A 25,096-nucleotide genomic window follows, 5' to 3' on the forward strand; every position below is an offset into this window, starting at 1 on the left:
TTTGGAAGTAGTGTTCTGTTGTTGTTGTTGTTTTCTTGTGGCAGACTCCATAGACTGAACAATTTTCTGTTCCCCACCTGCCTGCCCTCAGTTTATATTCCCATTCAGTTAACACTGAGGGTGATACATTCTGGAATACTCTACTGCAGGAATCAACAGAGATCATTCTGAAATGTTCTTTTGAACCGCTGTTTTAATGATAGTTCCAAAAAAAAGAAAGACTAAACACCTTGACCAGGAGATGAAAATACAAGCACCCTTTCATCTCCAGCTCACGCACAGACAATGAGCTAATACATTTTTGCTCCCATTGCTGCATCTATCTATTTTGCAGAAATGTTTCCATTTCATTAATCACTCGTTCTTTTTTTTCTACAGCTGTAGAAAACAAAAAAGGAAAACTCTACCTTATTAGCTTTGGGTGGGGAGGTAACCTTCTTTCTATAAAAGCTGCACAGTTTAAACAACAACTGTCAGCATTTTAGAGAACATGGATACTGTCACGTTACTGCTAGCTTTGTGTTAATATCTGAAATTTGGACAGTCAGACATGCAGCTGACCTCCTCTAGTGTGTGTCACATAGTCTGCACTTTATTTTAAATAATACAAGCTGTTCCTTCAGCTTTGTGTATGTGTTATTTCAACCATCTGCAAATACTGCTAAGTAGTGGAGTAGAAGGCTGAAGAAACTTACATCTAAGTTCAAAACCTATAAAATCCATGAGCATGAAAAACCTTAGTACAAAATGTAATTCAAGTGCACTTTAATTGCTTAGAAAGGAATAAAATGTGTCATTAGTCTGTTTCTGAACAGGGTATGCTTGCAAAGATCCCATCACCTTCATTTTCCTTACGAATGCTTGTCTCATTAATGTAACTTACGATGCAGTAAATTACTCCTCACAAATGAATAGTCAGACAAGTATTGTCTGACACTGCAGTTTGAGTGCCCATGATGAGCCAGGATAAGCTCAGCATCTCTCAAGTGGGTTAATTCTCCTGTTGCAAGGAATGGACTGTAACAGGGTATCTCTTACTGTTATGGCTCATAATGTGCATTCGATCCACTTCACTTCAAACAATGTAGATAGCTTGATTTCTTCATAACACAAAACTCACACCTTGCCAACAATACTGATCTCTTTAGTGTAAGTGGTGTACCAGATGTCTCATGCTTCTGGTTGTTTCTCAGTTATATACTTGGCATCCTGTGAGATAGAAATCTTTCTTCAGCAGCATGAAAGTTTTAGAAGAAAAGTTCAGGCTTTGCAGTAACACAAATTCAGTCTAGCTATACTTGTTCCACTGACCTTCCCATGTTGGAAGCTTCTCTGTGTCAGTAGCTTAAACATAAGCTAACTTGGAAATGTGTGGTTTTGTTGTTGTTTTCTTGTTGTTTTAATATTGAAATAGAAATGGCTATGCAAGGAGTTCTATTGGTAGAACTAGATTGCATTACAATTATTCTGTACATTTCTTATATCTAGAAGTCTATGGAATGACTTCTGAAGATCTCTTTGCTTTCAATCAGAAATGTTTACTCTGATCTTTCCGTGGTTCTCTAAACACACCACAAAAGCAGCCTCAGAAGTCACTGGGGAATGATTGCATGGGCAGTCTAACCTGACTCTGTGGCAAGTGCTTACAGGTAGTATTGCCAAGGCCCACAAGTGTAAACAATTTATGACAAAGTATTACATCAAGTTTTCCATTTGAAAGAAGGTAGTTGGACTTTTGTCCATAGCTTCATTGAGGATAAGATGTCACCTAAAGAGGAAGATAACAAATCACAGAATTGCTGAGGTTGGAAGGCACCTTTGGAGATGATCTAGTCAAACTTCCCTGCTCAAAGCAGGATAAAATATAGCAGGTTGCTCAGGGAGTGTCTTGTCAGGTGTTTCATATCTTGAAGGATGAAGACTGCAGCCTCTCTGGACAACCTGGTGTAAATGAAATTTTCCGTATTTCTATCTTTGCCCACTGCCTCTTCTCCTTTCACTGGATACTACTGAGAAAAGTCTGGGTCTGTCTTCTTTACTCCCACACACCCATCAGGTATTTATGACATTGGTAAGGTATCCCTTGAACCTTCTTTTTTCCAGGCTAAATTATCCCTGCACTCTCAGCCTTGCCTCATTTGTCAAATGCTCTTATCAGCTAAATCTTTGTGGCCCTTTACTGGAGTCTATCCAGTATGTCCATGTCTGATTTCTATGGAGAACTATAGAGCCCAGAACTAGACATACAAGTCCAGATGTGGTTTCACCAGAGCTGAGTAGAGGTGACTAATTATCTCCCTTAACTTGCTGGCAATAAATTTTGTAACGCAACCCAGGATGCTCTTAGCTAGTTCACTCTGTTTAGATGCCCATGAGCAAGAAGTTTGTGGCACCTGGTACTCAACAGCAACATATTCTTAACCCTGAGAAGCCTGGCTGAGTTTCCTTCAGTAGCATGATTTTTCTTAGTCACCATTTGGGGGTTGGGAAGCAAATATTGTGCCGGTAGTCAAAATGGGCTTTAATGGTATTGGTCACTGGACTACCCTTATTGTGACTATTAATGGAAACACAGCTATTCAGCAGCTGGCAGATCCAAAGCCAGGGTGGTTCTTAAAAAGGAGAAAATGTTTCCATAATAGCTAAAAGAAAGGTTTTGTGTGATAACTTCGAGTTGGTTTGTGTTCGTGGTGGCTGCCAGTTTTGTTTGCTTGCCTAAAATATTATGTATATTTAAATGATCATCTGCCAGAAGCATTTTGTAATTTATTTTTAATATGAACTCACTGCCATATGTAACACTTGGGGGAAATAACATGAAAAGGAAACTGTAGAATGCGGTGCATTTTTAAAAAGGCATTGTTTCTAAGCATGTCTCTAATGTTCTGACTCTTGAATTGCTTATCTTTGCTTGGTGGCAAAACTGTATTTGCAATCATCTTTTTTGTTTGGGTTTTTTTTTGTATATTATCCTATTTTCTTTCTTTCTCTCCCTGCCTCCGCTTCTATTTCATTCCCTTGGAATGCTTTTCAGTCTATGCCATGGAAATAAATCGTAAGTCTCTGTGCAAAGCCAATCATCTCATTTAGCTGAATATGTTCATTAATCTTCACTAGATACCGACATTTTAATTATAGGGCTCATCCAATATTCAGGTGTGAATCTTGTTTTTCTACTGTAATAGTTTAATTTGAAAAGAAGCAGAGCAAAAACAAGACATTGCAAGTCTGTGGTTGCTATGTCTTGTTTCTAGTTCATTGACAGTTCTCTTAAATTATGATGTACAAGTGTCATGGTATAATTAATTCCCTTTGATTACCTAGATACAGTGTTAGTGTTCTTTGGCAGTACTTTCATTGATTCACTTGCCTTTCCTGTTACACTTAGGCTAAACAGGAAAAAATGTAAGTTTGATGATTGACAAGCAGGTAAAATCTATTTTATTAATCATAGTCTGTAATGAACTCATTGTCAGGCTTAGTATTTCCTAAGATTTTCGCTAAAGAACATGTGGTTGATATACACTTCACCTGCTAAGTGGTTCCAAAATTTGGCCTTGTATTTGAAATCAGACATGCTGGCACTTCACTTAGAACAAGCTGGCTGCATTCACCCACCTCAAGGACAGCTCTCACCCCAGGACCACTTTTATCCTCAGTATTACTTCAGGCAATTGTTTTCTCTCAGTTTGATCAATAGTCTCAATTTCTTTATCATTCTCACCAGTCTGGTTTGCTGTCACTGTATCATTTTCATTTTATATTTTTATCTCTTTGGTTTAAAATTTCATTTAAATTTAGAATTACTGTGAAAAATAAGGGAAATGGAAATTGTCCCTGAAGTGGCAGCAGGGCCACCCATGGCTGACTTCATAGCCCTGCACAAAACAAATGCCAGCGTGGGGTCCATTGAGGGAGTCCAGGCAGGGGCAAAAGAAATCAGGGCCCAGCACAAGAAGGGTCCATCCAGGGGACAAGCACAGGTCCTAGGTCCACCCAGGAGACAGGGCTGAGACCTGCACACTGGCAGGGCTCAGGCAGGGACAGGTATGTCCCAGGTGAAGCTGGGCAGGACTGTTAAGGTGTTGTCAGTACATTCAGGGCCCCAGTAAAAGTTTAATTTATGCTCAGCTATCTGGGATCACCAAGTGGATCTCTTTATATCTTTGGCAGGGTATGCACACAAGTTTGGATGAGAATTCTTTTTTAATTCCAGTATTAATATGTACATATGCACATTAAGATCTTGTCCTAGACTGTTGGTGTGAGAAAAAGAAAATCAATTTGAAGAGAGAGCCACAATGTACAGTGAACTTGGAACTGTCTCTCTGTTCACTATTATGGGAAATTATTTTTGTATGCTGTAGTTAGAAGCAGAATTTGAAGTAGATATTACACACACTTGCTACTGGAAATAAACTGACAATATTTGTTTACCTTGGCAAATTTTATGCTTGTGTCATCATTAAATAAGTGTGAATGTTGTTCGTAAGTATCAGGTAACTTGTGAAAAACAACCTTTCCTGTTTTTTCTTCAGCTCCCTGTGGGGACAATCTGTATGACGATGATGGTAAACGCCTCCCTCCCTGTATACCAGGAGCCTGGCTCACTCCTGCTATTATGGCCTGTTACCTCTTGGTAGCAAATATCCTGTTGGTAAACCTGCTGATTGCTGTCTTCAAGTATGTTAATAATCATGCATTATCTTTACTTTCCTGATGTGAGAGAGTTTCTGTGAGAGCCTGTTAACTGGTTTTGCAAGACTTTGCATTTGCACTCAGAATCTAATGACTTTATGAACATGACTGGCAAATACTTGGCATGGTGTATATACTGGGAAGGAGCAGAGGAAAGGTTGCTTTGAATTTTCCAGTAATTGCAGTAATGCATGTGAGAGAATCTGGCTGCTTCTAGTCACTATTTAGTGGCTAGTGACAGGCCGCAAGACTGCTCTGCAAAGGTCAGAAACAGAATCCATGAAATCTACAATCCCTAAACATAGGGAAGCCCATGTAGGCACTATCAAACATGATTCAGTGATAGGATGAAATCTGAACATATAAAGCAGGAAGCATTTCCTCTATCACTTCATCATCTGGAATAAAAAAAAAAAAAAAAAGAAAAAAGACTTGAAATACCTACTTGTAAGACTCTCTGAACAGTCCACCTGAGACAAGCAGTTGATCCATCTTTGATGCCCATAAATATGTAGTGTTGGAGGGCTTTTTGGCATAGGTTGCTGGTGTCACAACCACAAAAAGAGTTCATTTTGTGCCCAGAAATCTACAGTTCACAAAACCTGTCTTTCATTTGATGTATGTAGCTTTAAAGGTCATGAATTTTCAAGTGCTTAAATTCCAGTCACATTGCTAGGGAGAAGGGAAGGAATCTTACAATGGTAGCTATTATTGGCTGAAGGACCAAGGAATCATCAGTTTGGGAAGTAGGTCATACTGTTAACTCCTGCCATCCCACCATGACTGCAAGGGGATGAGACCTAGCTGGGGAATTCCTGCTATGCATAAGACACAGAATGAAGGCAGGTTGCCATTTAGTATTGGTAAATATAATCTCATGTATGCTTAGCCAAAATAAACCCAAAACTATGTGTACTCAAGAATTCTCTGGTTTCAAAGAGATACTTTAGCTGGTTTTGTGAATGTAGATACTCTAGTGCACAGAAAGTTAGAAAAGAAGTGGACAGAAAATGTAAAAAAGGAAGTGCCAGTATCATCAGAATTATCAGAGAAGTGGAGTGAGCTGTCTGAGCATACTTTAAAATAGTTTGAGGAGTTTTGACTAAGACTGCTTTCTCTTAGTATTCCATAACCATAACTGTTATCTCTGAATTTAATACTGTCACTTACACTTCTTCATATCCACTGAATTACAAACTGAAACAGCTTTACCACACCTTATTTTGGTGTAGAAATGATGAGGCCATGGCTTCCAAGAACAAATTCCTTTACAAGAATATGCACCATGTTTTCAAGTCAGAGGTGTGAGTGAATAAAGTTTGAAATTAAGACATTTTGTGAAAACTTGAAATTTTCTATGTAGGTCAAGCTGATTAGCATTTTAAAGGCAAACTACTTGAAGCTTCTGGGTTTAGCATACAAAATACCTTTCACAGATTTAATACTTTGTAATATCAAAGACTGGTATGTGTCAACCAAACCCCCAAAATAACAATTATGTGATTGATAAATCATGCAAGTTTCTTTTCACTAACACCTAAAGGACTTTGTACAGTAGAAGCAAATAGTCTAAGAGGTGTACTGTTCTGGGTGGTGCGTAAGGGATGCAGAGCATTTATGAGTACTGAAATCATGACTTCTAGCTAAATCATGACTTCAGCAAGTTCAGCAGCATCAACAGACAGCTGAACCAAAGCAAGTCATGTCCCCTTATGTTGTTATTTAGCTGCTGCTTTTTCAACATAATACTTGCTCGGTGCTAAGTAAACTTAGGGGCCTAATAGAACCTTTGTTCCCTTTCAGCAATACCTTCTTTGAGGTAAAATCAATATCCAACCAAGTGTGGAAGTTCCAGCGGTACCAGCTGATCATGACATTCCATGACAGACCCGTCCTCCCACCACCAATGATTATCTTCAGCCATATCTACATAATCATCAAGCGAATCTGCTGTCGCTGCAGGAAGGGTGAAGGAGACCAGGATGAGCGTGACAGGGGACTGAGTATGCATGAAATCACTATGTTGAGCAATTTCCATTGTATTAGCAGAAAGCAGCAGCTTTTCCAGTGCTGAATGGTCAAGATATTTGCAGAAGATAGTATGGGAAAAATTTGTATCACATTCACAGCTCTTGAGAATACACAGTGCAGTGCTGCAGCTGCTGACTTCTTTAACATGTTTCCTGAAAACAGTGAGATGGCATCTACTTAATGCAGTTTTACCAGGTTCTAGTGAAGTTCATATGCTGGGAGGAGCAAACAGGAAAGTGAGAAGGGTTCGCAGTTTTAAATGTCATCTGTAGTGTCAGCTCTGTGATTGTGAGCAACCTGTGTCTAAGGGTATCCCTGCTTCCATTTCTCCATGTTAGAGATTTATCTGCCATCTCACAGGGCAACAGCAAAGATGTCTTCTAACATACTCTCTAATTGTTGATTATTATGTTCATTATATGCCTCACTAAAATAATCAGATTTCACAATTATCCCTGTATTTGTACGTTGCACAGGAACATTGCTGCACAATATGATTGAGCTAACAAAGGGAAAAAAGTAAATGCAACACTCCAAATACAGAGACAAATTTGAAGAAGGATTAAATGTTCCTAAGAGCATACATTTCCCTTTGGTTTTCCTTACATGATTATAATTTTTTGAAACTCTTATCCAAAGAATGTCTGGGAAACAATCTGTTATCTGCTGCCTGTAACTGGCAACATTTTAAGAACAGTATTTGAATGAAGGAACAGTCAAACTGGCAGAGATTGCCCTAGTCTTTATAAAGTAAAATCTAGTCAGGTTGTTCAAAGTGTAGCACAGCTGTTAGAAACTGCAAAGGCCATTGAGAAAATACATGTCATAAAAGCAGTGATAGTCATAATGCATTATGCTGTCTTCATGACTGTGGCCTTCTTTGGCTAAGTATTCATTCCCTGTTTACAAAATCATTTGTCCTTTTAGTGCAGGAACAGAATGTGCAGTATCTGTATGTCCAAGGTAATCTGCTAAATTGGATTTAAATTGCTTGCCAGAAGTTCAGAAAAAGAAAACTCATATTTTGTTCTTCTGTTTTGCACAGAGTTATTTCTGAATGATGAAGAGCTAAAAAAGCTGTATGAGTTTGAAGAGCAGTGTGTAGAAGAATACTTCCAGGAAAAGGAGGATGAGCAGCAGTCATCTAATGATGAACGCATTAGAGTTACTTCTGAAAGGTATCAATTACAAGAAAAAACCCACACCACTTAACAGGAACAGTAGTGGGTTTTTTGTCTTCATTATAACCAAAATTGAGGTAAAGTACAAAAGATTTAGATCTTGAAGAAAACCACCACCAGTTCAGAAGCTGATCAGAATCCTGAGTAAATACTTGTGAAGGTACATCTCTCATGAGAGCAAGCTTTGTGTGATTCCTGCTGATATGACACTAAGTCACTACAGCTGCTGGTTTGGGTAGCTTTGGTATTAGAACATTTTTATTCCTGGTAAATTTTTGACCTCTCACCCATCTGCCTATTGTATTTATGCTTTTTATCTGTTTTGAGCAAATTATGACTTGCTGAGCTTCCAGCAGCTCATCCAACCATGAGAAACATGTTAGGAGAAACATGTTAGGGCTTAATGACAAAAGCACTGAGGATTCTTCCCTTGGACCTATGGTTTACATTAGGGTCCAGCATTCACAACTGCTGAATTTTACTGCTGAATTTACTCTCTGCCACAGATTCTCTTGGAAACTTTGAACAAAGCATTTAGCTTTTCAGTCTGAACTTTCCCATTTAAAATGCAGAATATTCACATGTAAATCATTAAGCTGTTCTGAGGACTAGGTAATGTTTGTCTATTGTGTATGCACACAGTGATAATGGCAGCAGCAGTTTTTTCCCAGGTCACATGGCAGGACTGTCCCCAAAGCTCTGCCTATTCTGTTAGTAGTTCTCACTCAAAAGATAGGGTCTTTAGTCACTTCCTTGAAATAATGAAAAATTCTCCCTGTGATGAAAATGATACATAGTTTAAATACTTTCACCCTGTGGCATTTTGATGAACTACTCCATATCAATTTCTCTACCTTCCTTCAGTATTTCTTATGGAGAATATTCTTATTCTTATGAAAAATATTATTTCTACCTACCTTCCTTTCAGTATTTCTTATGAGACCCATGTAATTCTTTAATAGATAAACATCTTTCTCTCAAAGGGAGGCCCTGATCTTTTTGCATTATTATATGTGGAATTTGAGAAGAGAGAAGTAAATGAAATATGCTATGTGTATTTGAGTAGTTTCTATTGCACTATTTATCAGTGGCAATTTGTCAAAATCCTAGGTATTGTGGCAGAGAATAAAGCAGGGCTGGTAAGCCTCACTGATTCACTATGGTCTATGGGCACAAAGTAAATTTTCTTATTTCTCACAGCTTCTTGCTCCAGATACTTTGTCATCGTTTGTGTGTGAGAGAGAAAGAATTTTAATTTAATTTCCACAGTTGCTTTACTAATGTATGATCTCTAAGTCACATTCTATCGCCTTACTTTTATATACATTCTTCTGGTACCATCACTTCCATTATGATATAAATGATAAAAGAAAATGGGAAAAAAAGTTATTATTTTAACTGAACTACACAGTAATTCCACTCCCTTCTGCTGGTAGATAATTGAAAGGTATTTCAAGAGCTAAAGTAATTCCACACACACCAGCATATGTTCCCTCTCACACAGTTACAAAATCTGTTTTACAACATGTTTTGATGCTGTTTTAAGTCATCTTGTGAGCATGTCATTAGAAAGTATTTTTCATACCGTAAATCAGTGCTTCACAGTGAAAGAGGACAACTAAACATGAAGTGGGTGGCAAATGGAAATATTAGTAGTAGGCTGTCCCTAAGGGCTGCAACTTTTATACTCTTATGGCATGTAAATAAGGGCAAAGTTCAATTAGCCCTCTGACATGGTGTATAGGTAACAAGAAAATGCATATGTATGCTACACATAAGAAAAAAGAGTGATACATGATATGCAGGATGAAATTCTTCCTTACAAAGAAATCAGTAGCTGGGTACCCATGAAAGGTTACTATACCATTCCACAGCTTCTGTTCTGTGCTTCCTCTTTTATATCCAACAGAGTTGAAAATATGTCTATGAGACTAGAAGAAGTGAATGAAAGAGAACACTTTATGAAAGCTTCTCTTCAAACAGTTGACCTTCGACTCTCTCAGCTGGAAGAACTATCTGGTCGGATGGTGAATGCTCTTGAGAAGCTGGCAGGTATTGACAAATCTGAGCTCACGTATACACGTTCACGGGCTTCGTCTGAGTGTGACGCTGCCTATCTCCTACGGCAAAGCAGTATTAACAGCTCTGATGGCTACAGCATGTACAGATACCATGTCGGAGGTGATGAGCTACTGTACGATGAGAATACCACTCCTATGTCACCAGCTATGGGATTGCGTAAAAAAGCCCATTCTGTTGGTACTAGAGAAGATGGAGCAGACCCAAGGATGCTGGTTCCAGAACACCACACCAGTCTCCATTGTACCTCTAGTGCTAATGCAGTCACTACAGCAGATTACAGTAAATCTGCTTTAGAAATTGCACAGAATGTTTCCAGACCCCATTCTGGTTCAGGTGGTTCTGACGATGAAAAACAAGGGATTTTCAGGAGTGATGGAATGGTTCCTCAAAGTATAACGCAGATGGATGCTATAACAAACAGACAGTCAGTACCAAGATCAGATTTTCAGAACACTCAGTTAAAACTAGAACGTACCAAGTTAGAAGCAACCATCTCTTATCCCTTGGACAAATCTAAAGCAATGCGCTATTTTCCTCCTGAAACATTCAGTGCTTGTCAAACCACTATGATGAAGTCAAGGAGCTTTATATTTGCACAAAGTGGGAAGCTGGTTGGAGGAGTTAACAACTGGACCACAGAATACAGTACCATTATGGATCAGGTGTGCCCTTCTAAGATTGAACAGTGGGCCACAGAGTGGAAATACGAAGTTGAGCAGCAGCTTTCTCAGGAGCCTCCTCCAGAATACCCTGGGTTTATCTCTGAAGCAGAAATGCAAGCAGAGCAGAAACAGTTACAGACAGACACAGATGATGATGGCAATGTTGGTGAGGCAGATGTGAGTGCCTCTTGCACCTCTATGCCTGCCACTTACAAGGGTGAGAAAGAGAATTTACTATCAGTAAAGCCAGAAAGGACTTCTGGGTTCCCCTCAGTACGGTCAAAGAGTTTGCACAGCCATTCTCGAAAAGCCAAGTCTGTAAAAGACAAATTAAATAGACCAGGACATGCCAGCAGTGTAACTAATCTGGTGGTAGCGTTTGGCAGTGCAAGAGAAGAACAAAAAGCTAGGCAAGAAAATGCATCGACAGAAACTGAATGTTAAAATGGCTTAAGGCCCCTGTTTCACCAACAGTCAACAAAGCAGCATGACAAATTGAACAAATTACAGATTTTAAAATTAATTTCTAAAGAATTTTATATGTATTTGTTTATTTTCATTTTAAAACTGAAGTATATGCTCTGTTCTTAAACAAATGTTTGGGGGGTCAGGTGAAAGGGAGATGTTCTCTCAGGAGCAGAGAAAAAGTAGGCATAGACCACAGATGCCAACAGTATAGATTGATCTTTGTTCCATTTCAGCCTCCCTCATAAGCTCATTTACTGAAAAGCTCTTTATAAAAGCTCTTGGAAGAAGGACAATATTATTACATAATAATGTACAAAATGTTTGTTTCTTCTTTTTTTATCAGAAGACTTCTCAAACTGAAAAAAATTTTAACCAGTCTTGGTTTTTATCCTCCCTTATGCAGCTGGTTTCTTTGTAGCCATTGTGTTTTTCAGATCAAAACAAAATTGTTAGAGGCAAGATAAAATTATGCAGCCCCCTCATTCATTCATGAATTCATACATGCATCTTATTCCTTTCTGAGAAAGGCACAACATAGCAGGTGAAATTGTGCTTGGAGAAACCTGACCTGGAAAGCCATGTGCAGATATATTCTTGACCTGTCCTTAAACTTTAGTGGTATCATCTTGCTTTCAAGATCACATCTGTCCCCACGGCAAAGCATGCTGACAGCCTTAAACTGTTGAAAACTGGTGATCATTTTTTCAAAGTTTTTAGGGGGATTTTAAGTATATGAAGTATACAGAGATTTTAACAATATGAATCCAAGATCTGCATTAGTGTTTTGTATAAATGGGATTACAATAGAAGTCCATGTAGGGTAAGAATCTGGCTTTTTTAAATGCCTGCAAGGGAAACCATACTAAACCAGGAAAGGTGTTCTGATGAGGAGAGATCAAAATGCAGCCAGTCTATGTGTTTGAAGCAAATCTACTGTGACAAATTCATCTTTGATTTTGCAATTCCATTATGATGACACATAAGGAACAAGGAACAGTTTCCAGCAGTCAGCCTAAATAACAAATGAATTTTCCAGAAGAGAATAGAAATTCCATACATTTACTTGAGTAAATTTCACCAACAAATGTCAAAGCGAAAAAAGAAGTCTTTGCAGTGAAGGTGTTTCCTGTCCCTCAATGACTAAGCCTGGAAATCCACATCTATAGTTAGTTTCCCAGCACATTTGTCTCAACAGTGGCTTTCTAAGTACTAGGTTTTGATAGTTTTCTTCATAATAAAGTGATGTTATTTGCCTCATTCTTCTCTGTTTACCTTTTAGGAATTCTGTTTTCCCACACATTCAGCACCTCTCTGTGCCAGGGGATGCATACCATTGAACAGACAAGAAAGAAAGTTAAAGGCATGTTACTTGTGCACAGAATACTGGTCAGAAGTTTATACTTAAGTCATTAACTGTCAGGATTTACAAGATTTTGAAAAGACAGGAGTTCTTTTCTCCCCATCATCAGCTCCACAGTACATAGGTCTCAGTATCCCCCTTCATAATGCTGATTACAGCATTCTGAAATGCAGAGACTGATGGAAGATAGCACAAATGCATTGATGGCATCAGCTTTTTGTTGTTTGCATTATATTTTCACACTCTGTCCATACTGATACCTTCAAGTACTGTTACCATATTGAATGATCGCAGTACCTGCATAGACATTTCTGAAAGTTTTGTTATTGTGTACTACGGATTTTTGCTAGCTTGGTCTTATTAGCAGGTTTCCTGGTTTCACTGTTGTCAGAACAGTGCTGACATTGTGCTTTTCAGGAGGGCCTCTTTTTTATTCAACTTTAGGGAACTTGACATTTTGTAAAAACAGAATGACATTTGAAATTGTTTCACTTCCATGTTTACTTCTGTGTTACCATTCTATGCAACTAAATAGCCATTTTGTATGTGTGGTTAAAATAGCCTCCAGTTTGCCAATGCCTTTTTATCGTTTGCCTGCACACTCATCAGAAACTGATTCATTAACAAGCACAAAGGGATGCAGCTTTTCAGCACTTCGCTAAACAAGCAGTATACATTGTGGAATGAAATACAATGTGTTGCGTACCTCTTGTTGCACTGTCTTTATAAATCATGTGTTAAACTATGCTCTGTTTGACCAGTTATTTTTTAGCATTTACATTACAGATTTATCAGATAGCATGTCTGTTTCAAGGAAAACCAGTTTACCTTTGTATTTATTTACTTCCTTTGTGCAGAAATACTTATAAACACATGAGAAATATGTGAAATGCATTCAGTACAAATTCTCCACTATAGCAATATCAACACACTTATCTGTTTCATCTTAAGCAGTGCATGGGCTGAATATTTTCTAAGCAAAGTTTCTTTTTTAACATTTGCCAGTAATTTTCATGAAGTTCTTTATACACTGATGATTTCATAGGGCATGGATGTTTTCTGTGTTCTTGCATAGCATGAACTGAAATTATAACCTCTCTGCCATTAAATGTGAAGTAACTACACTGACTTTGGCAGTTATTTTAGACATACAGCCATTTAAATAATATTTAAGTATGGCTCTGTATATGCACAGAAGACAGATTTGGAGCACATTAGACAGAATAGAGATCACATTTGCATGTCTGCTTACATGCTTTCTTGAATATTGACTGAAAGGATATAAGCACAGAATTTGCATTTCTGAAGAGGCATGTTTAATACTGCCTTTCAGGAAGATGCATCCCTCCTACTGCTTACTATGTGGTGACTCCACAGTAGTGTCACTGGGAATTCCACTTACCATTATTTATTATGTGCTTGACCTGTACTGAACCAGGTCAAGCCTACAGAGTCTGTACTCTAAGGCTGTGTCTGCACAGAGGCATTGCACTGGGGTAATTCAAGTTTGTTCACCTTACAGTGTCTTTTGCAATACAGATATTTCCCTCTCCCTCAAGGGAAATGTTTTAAACATGGCATCTAATTGTAATATTTAGTAGGCAGGTTTTTAACTATACCAGCTGATTGCATGAGTTACACTTTTTTTATGTTGCATTATTCTAGGACTAGCCTGACACTGCTCTTACAAGCCTTTGCTATTGCATAATCACTCTTTCCATTTTAGACATTGGCCTTTGATACTTGAGAACCAAGAAAGTCCATTTTCCATACTATTAATGAATTAAAGTAGCCATTGAAACCTTCCAAGTATGGTTTCTCCATACTGCTTCTTTGTATGCTTCCTGAGGTTCTGGGCTTGACTATCATCTTTGGCAAAATGTGTATCTATCCTTCTAATTAAAAAATGAAAATAACACAAATATCTGAAAGGCCTGCAGAAAACAGGAACATGGACAGGGTGCATGACCAAGGATTATTTCATTAAACCTGCAGTGTCCACGAGACTGTGTCATTAGGGGAGTCATGGGTAGTGAATCCACTGACACAAAGTCAGTTTGCAGCTGAGCACTTGCTATGGAGGAGGTGAGTTTTCACAGTGTCAGCAGCACATGGACACATTGCTGGGGTCCCTTCTAGTAGTGCCATTGCCAGCATAGCACTTCTGTACCACTGTCCTTTCTAGTCACTTGTAGTTGAACTAGCATTACACTCAAAAGCTTGTTACGAGCAAAAAGGAGACACACCTTGTATGTAAAATTCAGGAATTTATTGTTAGTGTAATAGATTTTAACAGTCTAATATATGAATTATTCTTAGCCTAGATCTAATTACAAGAGAGGAGAGACAAGAAGAGAGGACACTACAGCTACACTATGACAGAAAAAAAAAAAACCAACAAAAACCAAATCCCAACAAGGTAAAATCAATCTATATGCACTTCCTACTATTTACCCCCTTTTTTTTTTAATGTTATGCTCACATTTGCACTGATGCTCTGGGTCTAATGGTCAATAGCTGCAATGGGGGTAGAGAGGAAATTCTGCTAGCCATCAACATACCAGATCCCTCACTAGGATGAGTTGATGTTGACTTCTTTTTCCTTAATTTTTTCTTTTCTTTGGGACATTTTTGTGTTTGCTACCAACTTTCTATCTTGTTTTTCTTTATGGGCCTTCAAATCCTTTAATTTCCTAGTCATTATAAAAATTGCTTTCACAGCTAAACAAAGGGACAGCTCAAGGCAGGTTAAGACAAGTTCAACCAAAGCAATCCTGACAAGCCTCAGCCCTGAGGCCTCACAAAATCATCATAAAGCCTGTGGCCTGTTAGTGCTCTATTCTAGGCTACCTGACTACATTACCCCTACAGGTATTTTCCTCTCACTACAGCCACATGCTCTGCTGTGTCACCTGAGCTGAGTAGTTTAGCCTAATTGTGGATTTTGATCTCCCATTAGGATCCAGCATCAGGCAGAAAGTCAAAACAGATGTAAGGACCTGGCTGATAATGGCCATTTAATGCCCATTTCAGCTGGTGCCAGGGTCCAGGGGGCTTATGTAGTTAGAAATCAGTACATGTCAGGCTGACAAGGCACAAGCCTTGGGAGAAGTGAGACAAGAACTACACATTTCCTTAAAACCACAGTCTTATTTTGCTTTTTTCAACTTTTGGCCTTATCTGCAGAAGCAAAATGTGATATGGTAAAGTGGTGCTTTATGGTTGATGTTCTGTATCTTTACAATGGATGTAATGTATGTCTTGATAATAGGTTTCAAATTATTCTTCGCAGTTGTTCAGACAAAATATTAAGTGCCTGTATCCACCTTCCACTTGGTGTTACAGAAAAGGAGTTGTCTAATTTCATCTGCCTGCTCTTCTTTTTGTCTCTTCAACATTCAAATTCCTGTGAAGCCACAGTGTTTCATCCTGCATGATTGTAGATGCAAGCATATCCCTCTTCTTGCACTAAGTGGACTGCTGTGCTCAGCAAGCTATTATCTGAGCAGGCCAACAGCCCTCAAAATGGCCATGGGAAAATATTGGATTCTGGTTTAGAAGCACTGGTTTAGAAGCACTTTTAGTCTAAAAGTAATTGTCACAATACCTACGTAAAAAAGCCCAAGCTGAGGTGGAGCATTTTACCAATGAATAGCTCCAAATAACTCTAAGGAAGTAATATCTACATATTGATTAACAAAAAAAGTACCCTTAGGTAACATCATTAAATTCCCACACAGCAAATATGACCTCCACTCCTTGAAAAGGAGGCTTTTTCTGACATATCTCAAAACACTAAAACCTTTGCATAGCTTTTTTAACTTTATCATATCTTTGGCCAAGACTGTTCAAGTTGCTGTTTTATGTAAATAATCACATTTTAAATATTTCTGCTGTATTTTCATCAAGGACACTCAGGAAAGACATTTTTCTTTACAACTGCTTAATAAATGTAAGGCATGATGTTTCTCTTCACTAAGAGGTAAACTGGATTCCTCGGAAGTCCCCAGCAGAAGTCCCACATTTCTGAGTGCAGTCTGAGGCAACTTGCGTGTGCAAACTATTGAGTGCACAAGCAGGGAGGTGGCCAGGTAAAGCTAAATGAGCTGTAATGCTTTCAGTGAGAAACACAACAGACTTTCATGGGTGAATCCCTGATCTGCAGACTTGCCACATACTTGCTGTGCTCTGGGCACATAGCTGTGAAATCAGATATGAATGACTTTGTGTCTTGGAGTTCAAACCATTAATGGAACTATTTTTCAGAAAGCTATGAAAACATATAGTTACCATAGAAATACAGGGCTGGAAGAGATCACCTACACTGAGGCACTTTCAGCTGTCGATAGCATCAGTGACAGATGGTGGTCTAACCTGTTCTTGAACATGCCTAATGAAAACTATTCTCTTATTTGCTGAGAGATCAAAAGGGATCATTATGAAAATCTGTTCTGATTTAACTCCAGCCCTCATACATTGCACAAGTCAGAGTCCTTCCCCAGCCACAGAACTGTCTTGTGAGGTTGTACCAGAACACTTAGGAAGATAACTGATCTGAGGGGCAGTCAACGTGGTAGGTTATGCACTATAGCCATAGCTCAGCAGATCATTATCTCCACTGTTACAATCTGCATTGTGTGTAAAAAGAGGCCCCAGCATGTGTGGGGAGGTGATAGCACCAGGAGAGCAATCCAAGCAGGTTCTTGGAGGGCCAGACAGTGGACAATGTAAGGATCCTGGTCAGTCTTGCACATGGGAGGTGTCACTGAATAACTTGTCAATAACTTGTCAACTAGTAAATGTCAAGGCAAGGAAAAAACTGCATTGAGTAAAAAGTTATATTTTTAAAATTAATGAGAATCAAAATTAACATCTGCTGTCTCCAGTTCAGCTGCCTTTTTGCACAGCTAGCTTCCCACTGTTCTTTCAAGACTGTTTTCATAGAACAAAGGCATTCTCAGAAACCTCTGCTTTAGCAGAACTGTTTGAAAACAGCGCACAAGTAAGGCAAGCTGGGGTGGCTGGAGAGGGACAGGAGGTTGGGTGCATTGCCAAAAAGAAGTCAATGGATCCAGAGGATTTCCCTGCTTATCCTGCCAGCCCTACCACTCCCTGGCCGCCTCTCCTGCCTGACCTCTTCCCTTATCTGCCCTGCCTGCCTACCCTGCCCCACCTGCCTGCCCTGCTCTGCCTGTCTGTGCTGCTTGCTTGTATCCCACTGCAGGTTGTGACAGAATTCATTCACTCCTCCAGAACACTTAACATCAATTCTGCTTTCTCCTCCCACTGGCATAAAACTCCTCCAGTGGCAACCTGTGGCCAGTTCCTTGTTATCTTACATTTACTGAGAGCTTAGTTTTGATAGTGTTCATTCCTTTTCAGAAGAGCACTGCAATTTATGTGTCAGTGCAGTCCTTACTGGCGGTTTGTGCTATCCTGTGCTCATTCCCTTAAGAGCGAGATTGCATTTGCAGCCTCTCCTCAGAAGGCTCTGTGCTGAGTAGAAACACTCCTGTATTCTGATCTAGTACAAATAATTGTCAGTTTTAATAACATGGGCAAATTTGTTAAATGCAATTTCAAACCTAGCTGATCTGGGCAGTTTCTGCCTTCCTTGCCCTCTTGCTGTCTCTTTCCCCTTTTCTGATTTTAATTTCCTTTCAGCAATGTCCTGAATATGAACAAAAAAAACCTTTAATGATGAAGGCAAGTCATGCAGTATTTCTCACTTCTCAAATATTCATGGGTTTTAGCTTGTGAAAGGGTTAACTCACCAGCAGGAGAGGTGCTGTGGCTTGCTCTCACAGCATTGCTGGGCACTCAGCATTACACCATCAGCACCTGCTGCAGCACAGCACTCTAAAATGGGCATGGGCTGAGCCTGAAACAATGCCAGGCTGAACAGTGCCACTTAGACAATGTTGTCTGCAGCATAAAATAAAAACCTTGTGTGTGGAAATACAGGATAAAGGGACAGGAACTCAGTGAACACCAAGTAAGATTGGACCCTTGTTTTAAACAGACTACACAGTGGGATTGTTATCTTTTCCACCTGCAAGTCCAGGAGTAGTGCACTGTTATGGAGATGCTTGCTCATGTTCTCCCCTGGGCTGTAGAATAGCTTTAAACATATGCACTCACTTAAACCTAGGCAGATGCCAGGGGGTTGTTTCACTCCTCACTGTTCAAACCTCCCTCTCTGCTGGCATGAATAGGGCATCTCATCTAAGTTGGGGAATCCTGATTGTGCCCTAAAGTCTGTTCTTTCATTGAGCATTCACCCTCTAACTTCACAGGAAAATCCCAGGGGCCATAGTGCAATGTAATGTGCTTCCTATTAATGATAGTAAGCAAAGATCCTGATCCTGCAGATGATGCTGGGTGCTGCATGTTTCATTTTGTGCCTAAAAATGTGTCGTTTTTCTGGGCTTTTGTAGTTCTTTGGTATCTTTATGTCATGGTGATATTACAACACCACTGTGCTGTAGAAGGCCTTTACTGATGTTATCTTGCATCTGAGCTGTTATGGAAAAATAACAGTATGCTGACTAAAACTGTGCTTTTTAATAAGGTGAGGTTGCAGCGCCCAAATGCTAGCTGTTAGTTTGGCAGGTCCTGGCCTTCAACTCTTGCCCCTAAACCATGGGCCTTGCAGTGAACTGTGCTTGGCTCATAACTGGGACTACCACTGCGGTGCACCAGTCAGCACAGAAACCACCAGCCCTTCTTACCATACTTGATCACCAGACTGGGACTCAAACTCTGGAGGGGCCTGGCTGGTTTTACCCATTTCCTTTGTGCTGTGGCCACCAGCAGGAGAACCAGACTCTTCCCCCCTTTTGTTGGTCTCACAGGCAATGGACCCGTGTGGTCTCACTTTAGGGTTCTCGATTAAATCGCATTTCTTTCCAAACTGTTGTTTCTCACAGGAGATGTTCGCGCAGTGGAGGCCAGACCACGTTCATTGCAGTCAGTACTCCCATCTGCAGCGTGGACCTTTAGGGGTGCCAAGGGCCGCTAAACAGACATGAGCTGTTACTCAGTTTCTTCCTTACTAAAAGAGAGAGAGAGCAGTGTTGGATTTTGGTAGTTTAGGTGGGTAGCTGCTTTATTTCCATGTTCTAGAAAAGCCCGAGTGAGTAAACCAGGAGTGCCTAGAAAGATCAAGGAAAAGGGAATGAATTACTGGGATGTTGGATCTACATCCACCTCCAGCAGGTGCTAGTTAGACAACCACAAGGGTGGCCATGCACAGGTGACAGCAGAACTCGGCAGCAGCAGCAGGTTCATGCCGGAGCTGGTCCGCAGCAGCCCTGGGCGCAGTGAATACCTGCCGCTGTAGACCCCGGCCGGGTTTTCACAGTCCGCCTGCGGCCCAGGACTGCAGACACCCCGCGCTGCAGTGCCCGTCCCGGTACCCAGGAGCGCCGCCGCTGTCTGTGCCAAGCCTGGGGGCCGGGCCCTGGCCCGCCCTTGGGGCGACGGGGCCGAGCGAGGTCTCCGGTTAACTTGCCCCCGCGGTGGGTCCGCTAGGCAACAGCTGTGCTGGCGGTAACAGCCGTTAAAAGCGGACAAAGCATGCCCTGCCGGCCCCACCGGCCCGCGGCCGCTTCTGCCCTCTGCGCCGCCGCACGAGGCCGCTCCCCACTCAAACATGGCCGCCCCGGGAATGCCCGCCTCACTTTGCTGCCGGCCGGCGCTGCCTTCTCCCGGCCGCCACCACCGGTAGAGAGGTGCTGGGCCCCGGGCGGGAGCGCTCGCGGGGAGGCGGAGGGAGCCGCGGGGGACCCATGAGCGGCTGCGGCGGCAGCAGGCCGGCTCTGCCGAGGCGGCTGACTCCTCCCTGGGGGCAGGAGGGTTCGGTGGGGCCGCCTCCGCCGCCGCCCGCCGGGGCCGCCGCCGTGTGACTGGAAGCGCGCAGCCCCGAGCTGCCGCGGGGCGTCGGCACCCTGCCCCCGCGGGACGGGGCCTGCTGGGCCCGGCCCGGCCTGCCGCTCCCTCCCCGCCCGCCGGGGTCCCCGCCGGCATCGACGATGTTTTCTCTCAAGCAGCCCAAACCCACCTTCAAGTCCTACCTTCTGCCGCTGCCTCAGGTAACAGCCCTTTCCTTCCATTACTGACCTGCTCGGCGCTCCCGGCCCTGGCCTTGACCCTGACCGCGGTGCCACCGCTGGGTCTTGCCCTCCAGCGCGGCGGCTGGCCCGGCCCGGCCCGGCCCGGTCCGGAAAGTGCGCCCAGTGCTGGGCCCGGACCTTCTCCGGGCTCGGCTCGGGGTCCCTGGCTGGTGGCGGCACGCCAGCCTCTGCAGCCCTGGGAATCCTTCGCCGCTCGAGCAGACAAAAGCCGTGCAGTGGGTGAAGTCGCACACAAACATTGGGTGAGCTAATGCTGGTGACAGGGCCAGGCTTAGCTCGAGGAGCAGAGCTAAATCAAAATGAACTCTTGTGCTGGTTAAAACCAGCCAGCGTGAGATTATGTTGGAAAGTTAGGAATAATGCCTCAGGTGCTCGCGTTCCTCGGGGTGGGACCGGCGTTGCCCGCCGTCGCGCTGCGCAGTAGTTTGGGAAGAGAACAGGAGCGTGCCTGTTGCGCTGAATTCTCACCATAGCCATGGTTTCACGTTTAAAACACTGCTGATAGCGTGAATAAAATCAAGTGTCTATAGTAGAATGCTCTATGTAGTGTGTATCCCATCAAGAATATCTGGTGGTAGAGCTACCAGGATTTCTTGGTGTGGTCCGAGTGTGCACTTGACAGAACGTGATTTTAATTGATGTATTTGAGACCAGGCAGAACCTCTTCTAAGCAGCGTGTTTGACATGTTGACTCACATTTGCTTTTTCAGTTTCTTGGTAAAAGCGAAATGTTGATGCAACATACTTCTGGATGTTCCTAGTCATGGGAAATAGCAGTATCACTCTCCATGTAGGAACCGTAGTCATTAAAGTTATTCACTACACGTTCCAGTCTTTCTATACAAGTATTTTTGTTTTTAAGGTTTGATGTTAAATATAAGAAGGCATGTATGTGTTCTAGGACTTGGGTTTGAGGAAATTTTTCCTGTGCCGGAAAGTCATGCATATGAAAAGTTGAGAGAGTTTTGTTCAAACTGGAGCATCTGCATCAGTGTAGGTCTTGTTGTAGGACCTGGGTCTCTATGGAATGTCAGGCCAAATTGGTTTTCATTTGACCTATGTGTGGTTTTTTTTATAGCCTAGATTACACAGTTAAACATTAGCAGTTATATACATTATTCTTCTGGTGAAAAGCTGAATGTACACAAAAAAATGTCAATACTTTCACAGAAAAATGTTGCTATGGTTGGATCCTAGCTTTTTAAGGTCAGCTTTCTAAGTTAAAAGAGCATTCTTTGTTGCCCAAGTAGATCAGGCTTGTGTCTGAATGTAAAGTTCTGATTCTGAAGTAAATAATCTTTTTCTTTTCCCTTCAGGCTGAAGACCATATAGCATCAGAACCAAGGATTAAAAAACTAGAACCAGTACTTTTGCCAGGTAGGCGTAAGTCAGGAATTCGACAGATATCTCAACAAGGGTATATTTAAGCCATTTGTTTATTATAATAGAATTGGTAAAATGTAATTAGTTTTCCCTATTTTACTGTGATTATTGACTTTGGTGTATCTCAATCTCAGTGCAATCCTTCAGGGAATATAATGTCCAAGTAGGAAAATCCAGTGATATTTTTGTCTGTAGAAGATTGTTTGAACCTGCCTGAGAAAGTAAATAAAAACATTGGCAGTTTTGCAGTGCTTTAGTGTGTGTAGGATAATGTCTTGGTTTTGTTGTCAGTATTTGCAATGAAGCCATTGTAAATTTTATAGCATCTATTGATACCTTTTGGAAGACTACTAATCAGATAGTTAGATCTTTACCTGTGCGCAGAACCCACTACTATATGTAGTAATCTTCCTTTATTTTAAAGGCAGATAGTCATAGAATTTCAAGTAGGTAGGTATGATTGACTCATGTACTGGAAAACTTCTGGTGGCGTTTGAAACTGCCACCTTTAGTCACTTACTCTTAATTGAAGGTGCAGCTGTTAAGTAATTCTGGAATTTTTAGGTGGCTTTAAACCTGTGCAGAATAACCTTTTCAGTGTGTGGATGAGAAAAACAATATTTTTATTATTGATAATAATTACATATTTATTAAAATGTAAGATACTCATGTGTTCCATATTTTAAATAAGAAATAATCTTTGGTAAATGACACTTTGATCAATGAGAATTTCTAAAAGCCTTTTTCAGATACCACAGGATGCTCAAGATTACTTTTGTTGCAAGCTCTGCATCACACTAATAAATTTGTTTTGACCTTTCTAGGGGTAATTTTGAGTTTTAAACAGTGGTACGCTGCATTTTTTTTTGTTAGCACTAAGATTGTATGTCAACAAACAAGAATTTACACGTACTAATGCAGGAAGCTATTGCTATCATGTGGACTAAATTGATAAAACATGTTAATTTTCAAAGTGATCAATAGAATAAATAAGTTCCTCTTCAAAATCATTTCTGTCACTGTTTTATGTGGGACTTTTGTTAATTAAGCAGTACTAGTTGATACATGATATGGTTGAATGAGGTACCTTAAGCTTAAGAGGCTGGAATATTGTGGAAGAAGTTCAGCTGAAAGAGTAAATAACAACTGACTGACACTGGGTGAGACGATATAGTACAGGTTTTGCTTCAGGCATAAATACCTTAAAATGCATTGCTGAAATTGCTTGGTATTTGAAATACAGATATATATCTTTAAGCTTGCAAAACTTCTACTTGCCACTTGGCATCTCATTGGTTATGTTGCAGTTGATACTCGTCCAAGGTCTTTGACTCACAAGGAAGTGACTGCGTGTTCTTCTCTGAGACATTCCACAGAAAATGCAAGGCAGAACGAGATTGTTTTTCTCGGAGTGTAACACATCTTGCCTTTGCTGTGAGACATGTGCATGAGCAGTTACAGAAAACAGCTTCTGTGAAGTAAAGTTTTGTAATGTGATTCATGCTTTATTTGTGAAACTCCGAAGTACACTTAAAATGGTGCTGACTGGGTCTTTTTTTTTTTCCCTCTACTGGCTTGCATTTATCCTGTGTTTGCATAATTTCCCTTTTCTGTGCTATCTTTGAATTTAGCATTTGGTGGCTTTTGGGATGTTTGTAGTAAGTTGCCCAAGGTTGCATAGAAACCAACTGAGAGAGTATGACTCAGCATAGAATTCAAATTTCCACCTCCATATCATTCTAAGGTGTTATTTTGAACTGTTCCATAATAAAACTCAATGCTCTGTACAGCCACAGAGTAGATCTGACACTCTTCATTTTTGTGAGCATCAGTCAGTATGAGGGTGGGGTGGAGTTTAGAAGTGACTTATTTTAAATTACTTAAATGCAACTCTTCCTGTTTAAAGTTAAGCACTGGCCTAAAAACTTGGATTTTTTTTCTGCCATCAAATGGCTCAGCAGCAAAGTGTATAAACAAGTACACATTGTACTGTTGGATAGACAGGCTTTGGATTTGTCATAACCCAACTTTCTGGCCAAATTCCAGCTCAATTATATTAAGGCTGCCTTGTACTCCCTTGCAAGTACAGTTTGACTATGGTATTTCTAACATTCTATCCGTAACAGTGGTATAAAATTGCCTTTGCTCTCAGGAACAGAGTTAATCCTGAGTGGCTGAATGTTTATTATGCTGGTCTAATTGGTAGAGTTTTTAAGGAGGTCTTTTGGAATTGAATTATGTTAGCAGAAGCAGTTACTGCACCTCTGGTAATTTTTTAAAACTGCAAATAGCTGTATTAAGGTTATGATTCCTAAAACATAGTCACTTTGAGGAAGTGATTAATTTTTGACCTTAATACCATACTACATAACTTGTATTTCTGTGCCGTGCAGGTCAGGAGAGGGAGTTCCATACCTAGAAATAATGCCAGGTTACAAAATGGTATGGGTTTATTTGGGGGGGGCAATAGGCAGGAAGGGGAGCATGGGGGAATTTACACTGGAATTGACTTTTAACTTGTAGAGTTTGTTTTTAAAGTTTCCTCTGGTGTCCAGAGGACTGGAGATGCATCTCTTCATATTTTGGAACAAAAGCTTGTATTTTCATGGAGCTGTGTGCTCTGAGGACGGTGGTATATTAGGAAAAGCAACAAACATTTTAAGGAAGTAAAAATCTTGGTTGTAAGTGGCAACACTGATAATGCAGTAGGGAAAACCAAGTAATTTTCTAGAACTTGGTTTAATTTCATTCCAAAGCCCATGGTATGATTTCAAGATGGACTTATAAAAATGCTTTCTTTTTCTTTCTGCAGTTCTGTTCTCCTAGAGTAGCTCTTTGATGAAGAGTTTTTGCAGTTAGTTGAAGAACTGGCCTGAGAAACAGTTTCACTTATTTTAGCTTTGTTTCTATGCATAGCTTGCTTTATAAGCATGTCAAAAAGGAAATATAGAGAAATAGCAGGTAGGCTACCAGTCAGTCTGTCAAAGTGCCTTGCCTGGCTAGTGGGAAATCAGCTTGTGTACTTGAGGGAGAATGAAGTTGTTAAACTTGAAGTTTTTAAAATTTAAGTTGTGTTTTGTTCTGGTAATCAGTTGT

General features: G+C 40.7%; 2 protein-coding genes across 2 annotated transcripts in view; both read left to right on the forward strand.

The window, feature by feature from the left end:
- Positions 1-14,486, forward strand: part of TRPM1 (transient receptor potential cation channel subfamily M member 1) — a 76,148-nt gene extending 61,662 nt beyond the window's left edge. The window contains exons 23-26 of the mRNA XM_034066176.1: positions 4,539-4,683; positions 6,502-6,701; positions 7,775-7,907; positions 9,820-14,486. Coding sequence (XP_033922067.1) covers positions 4,539-4,683; positions 6,502-6,701; positions 7,775-7,907; positions 9,820-11,098 — 1,757 coding nt within the window. The 3' untranslated portion in view covers positions 11,099-14,486. The remainder of the gene's footprint in view (positions 1-4,538; positions 4,684-6,501; positions 6,702-7,774; positions 7,908-9,819) is intronic.
- A 5,909-nt stretch (positions 14,487-20,395) lies between these two features.
- The window catches only part of MTMR10 (myotubularin related protein 10), a 37,897-nt gene continuing 33,196 nt past the window's right edge, over positions 20,396-25,096 (forward strand). Inside the window, exons 1-2 of the mRNA XM_034066016.1 lie at positions 20,396-20,575; positions 21,934-21,994. Of these exons, the coding sequence (XP_033921907.1) occupies positions 20,516-20,575; positions 21,934-21,994 (121 nt within the window). The 5' untranslated portion in view covers positions 20,396-20,515. The remainder of the gene's footprint in view (positions 20,576-21,933; positions 21,995-25,096) is intronic.

This window comes from Melopsittacus undulatus, chromosome 9, assembly GCF_012275295.1.
Source record: "Melopsittacus undulatus isolate bMelUnd1 chromosome 9, bMelUnd1.mat.Z, whole genome shotgun sequence".
Classification (NCBI taxonomy): Eukaryota; Metazoa; Chordata; class Aves; order Psittaciformes; family Psittaculidae; genus Melopsittacus; species Melopsittacus undulatus.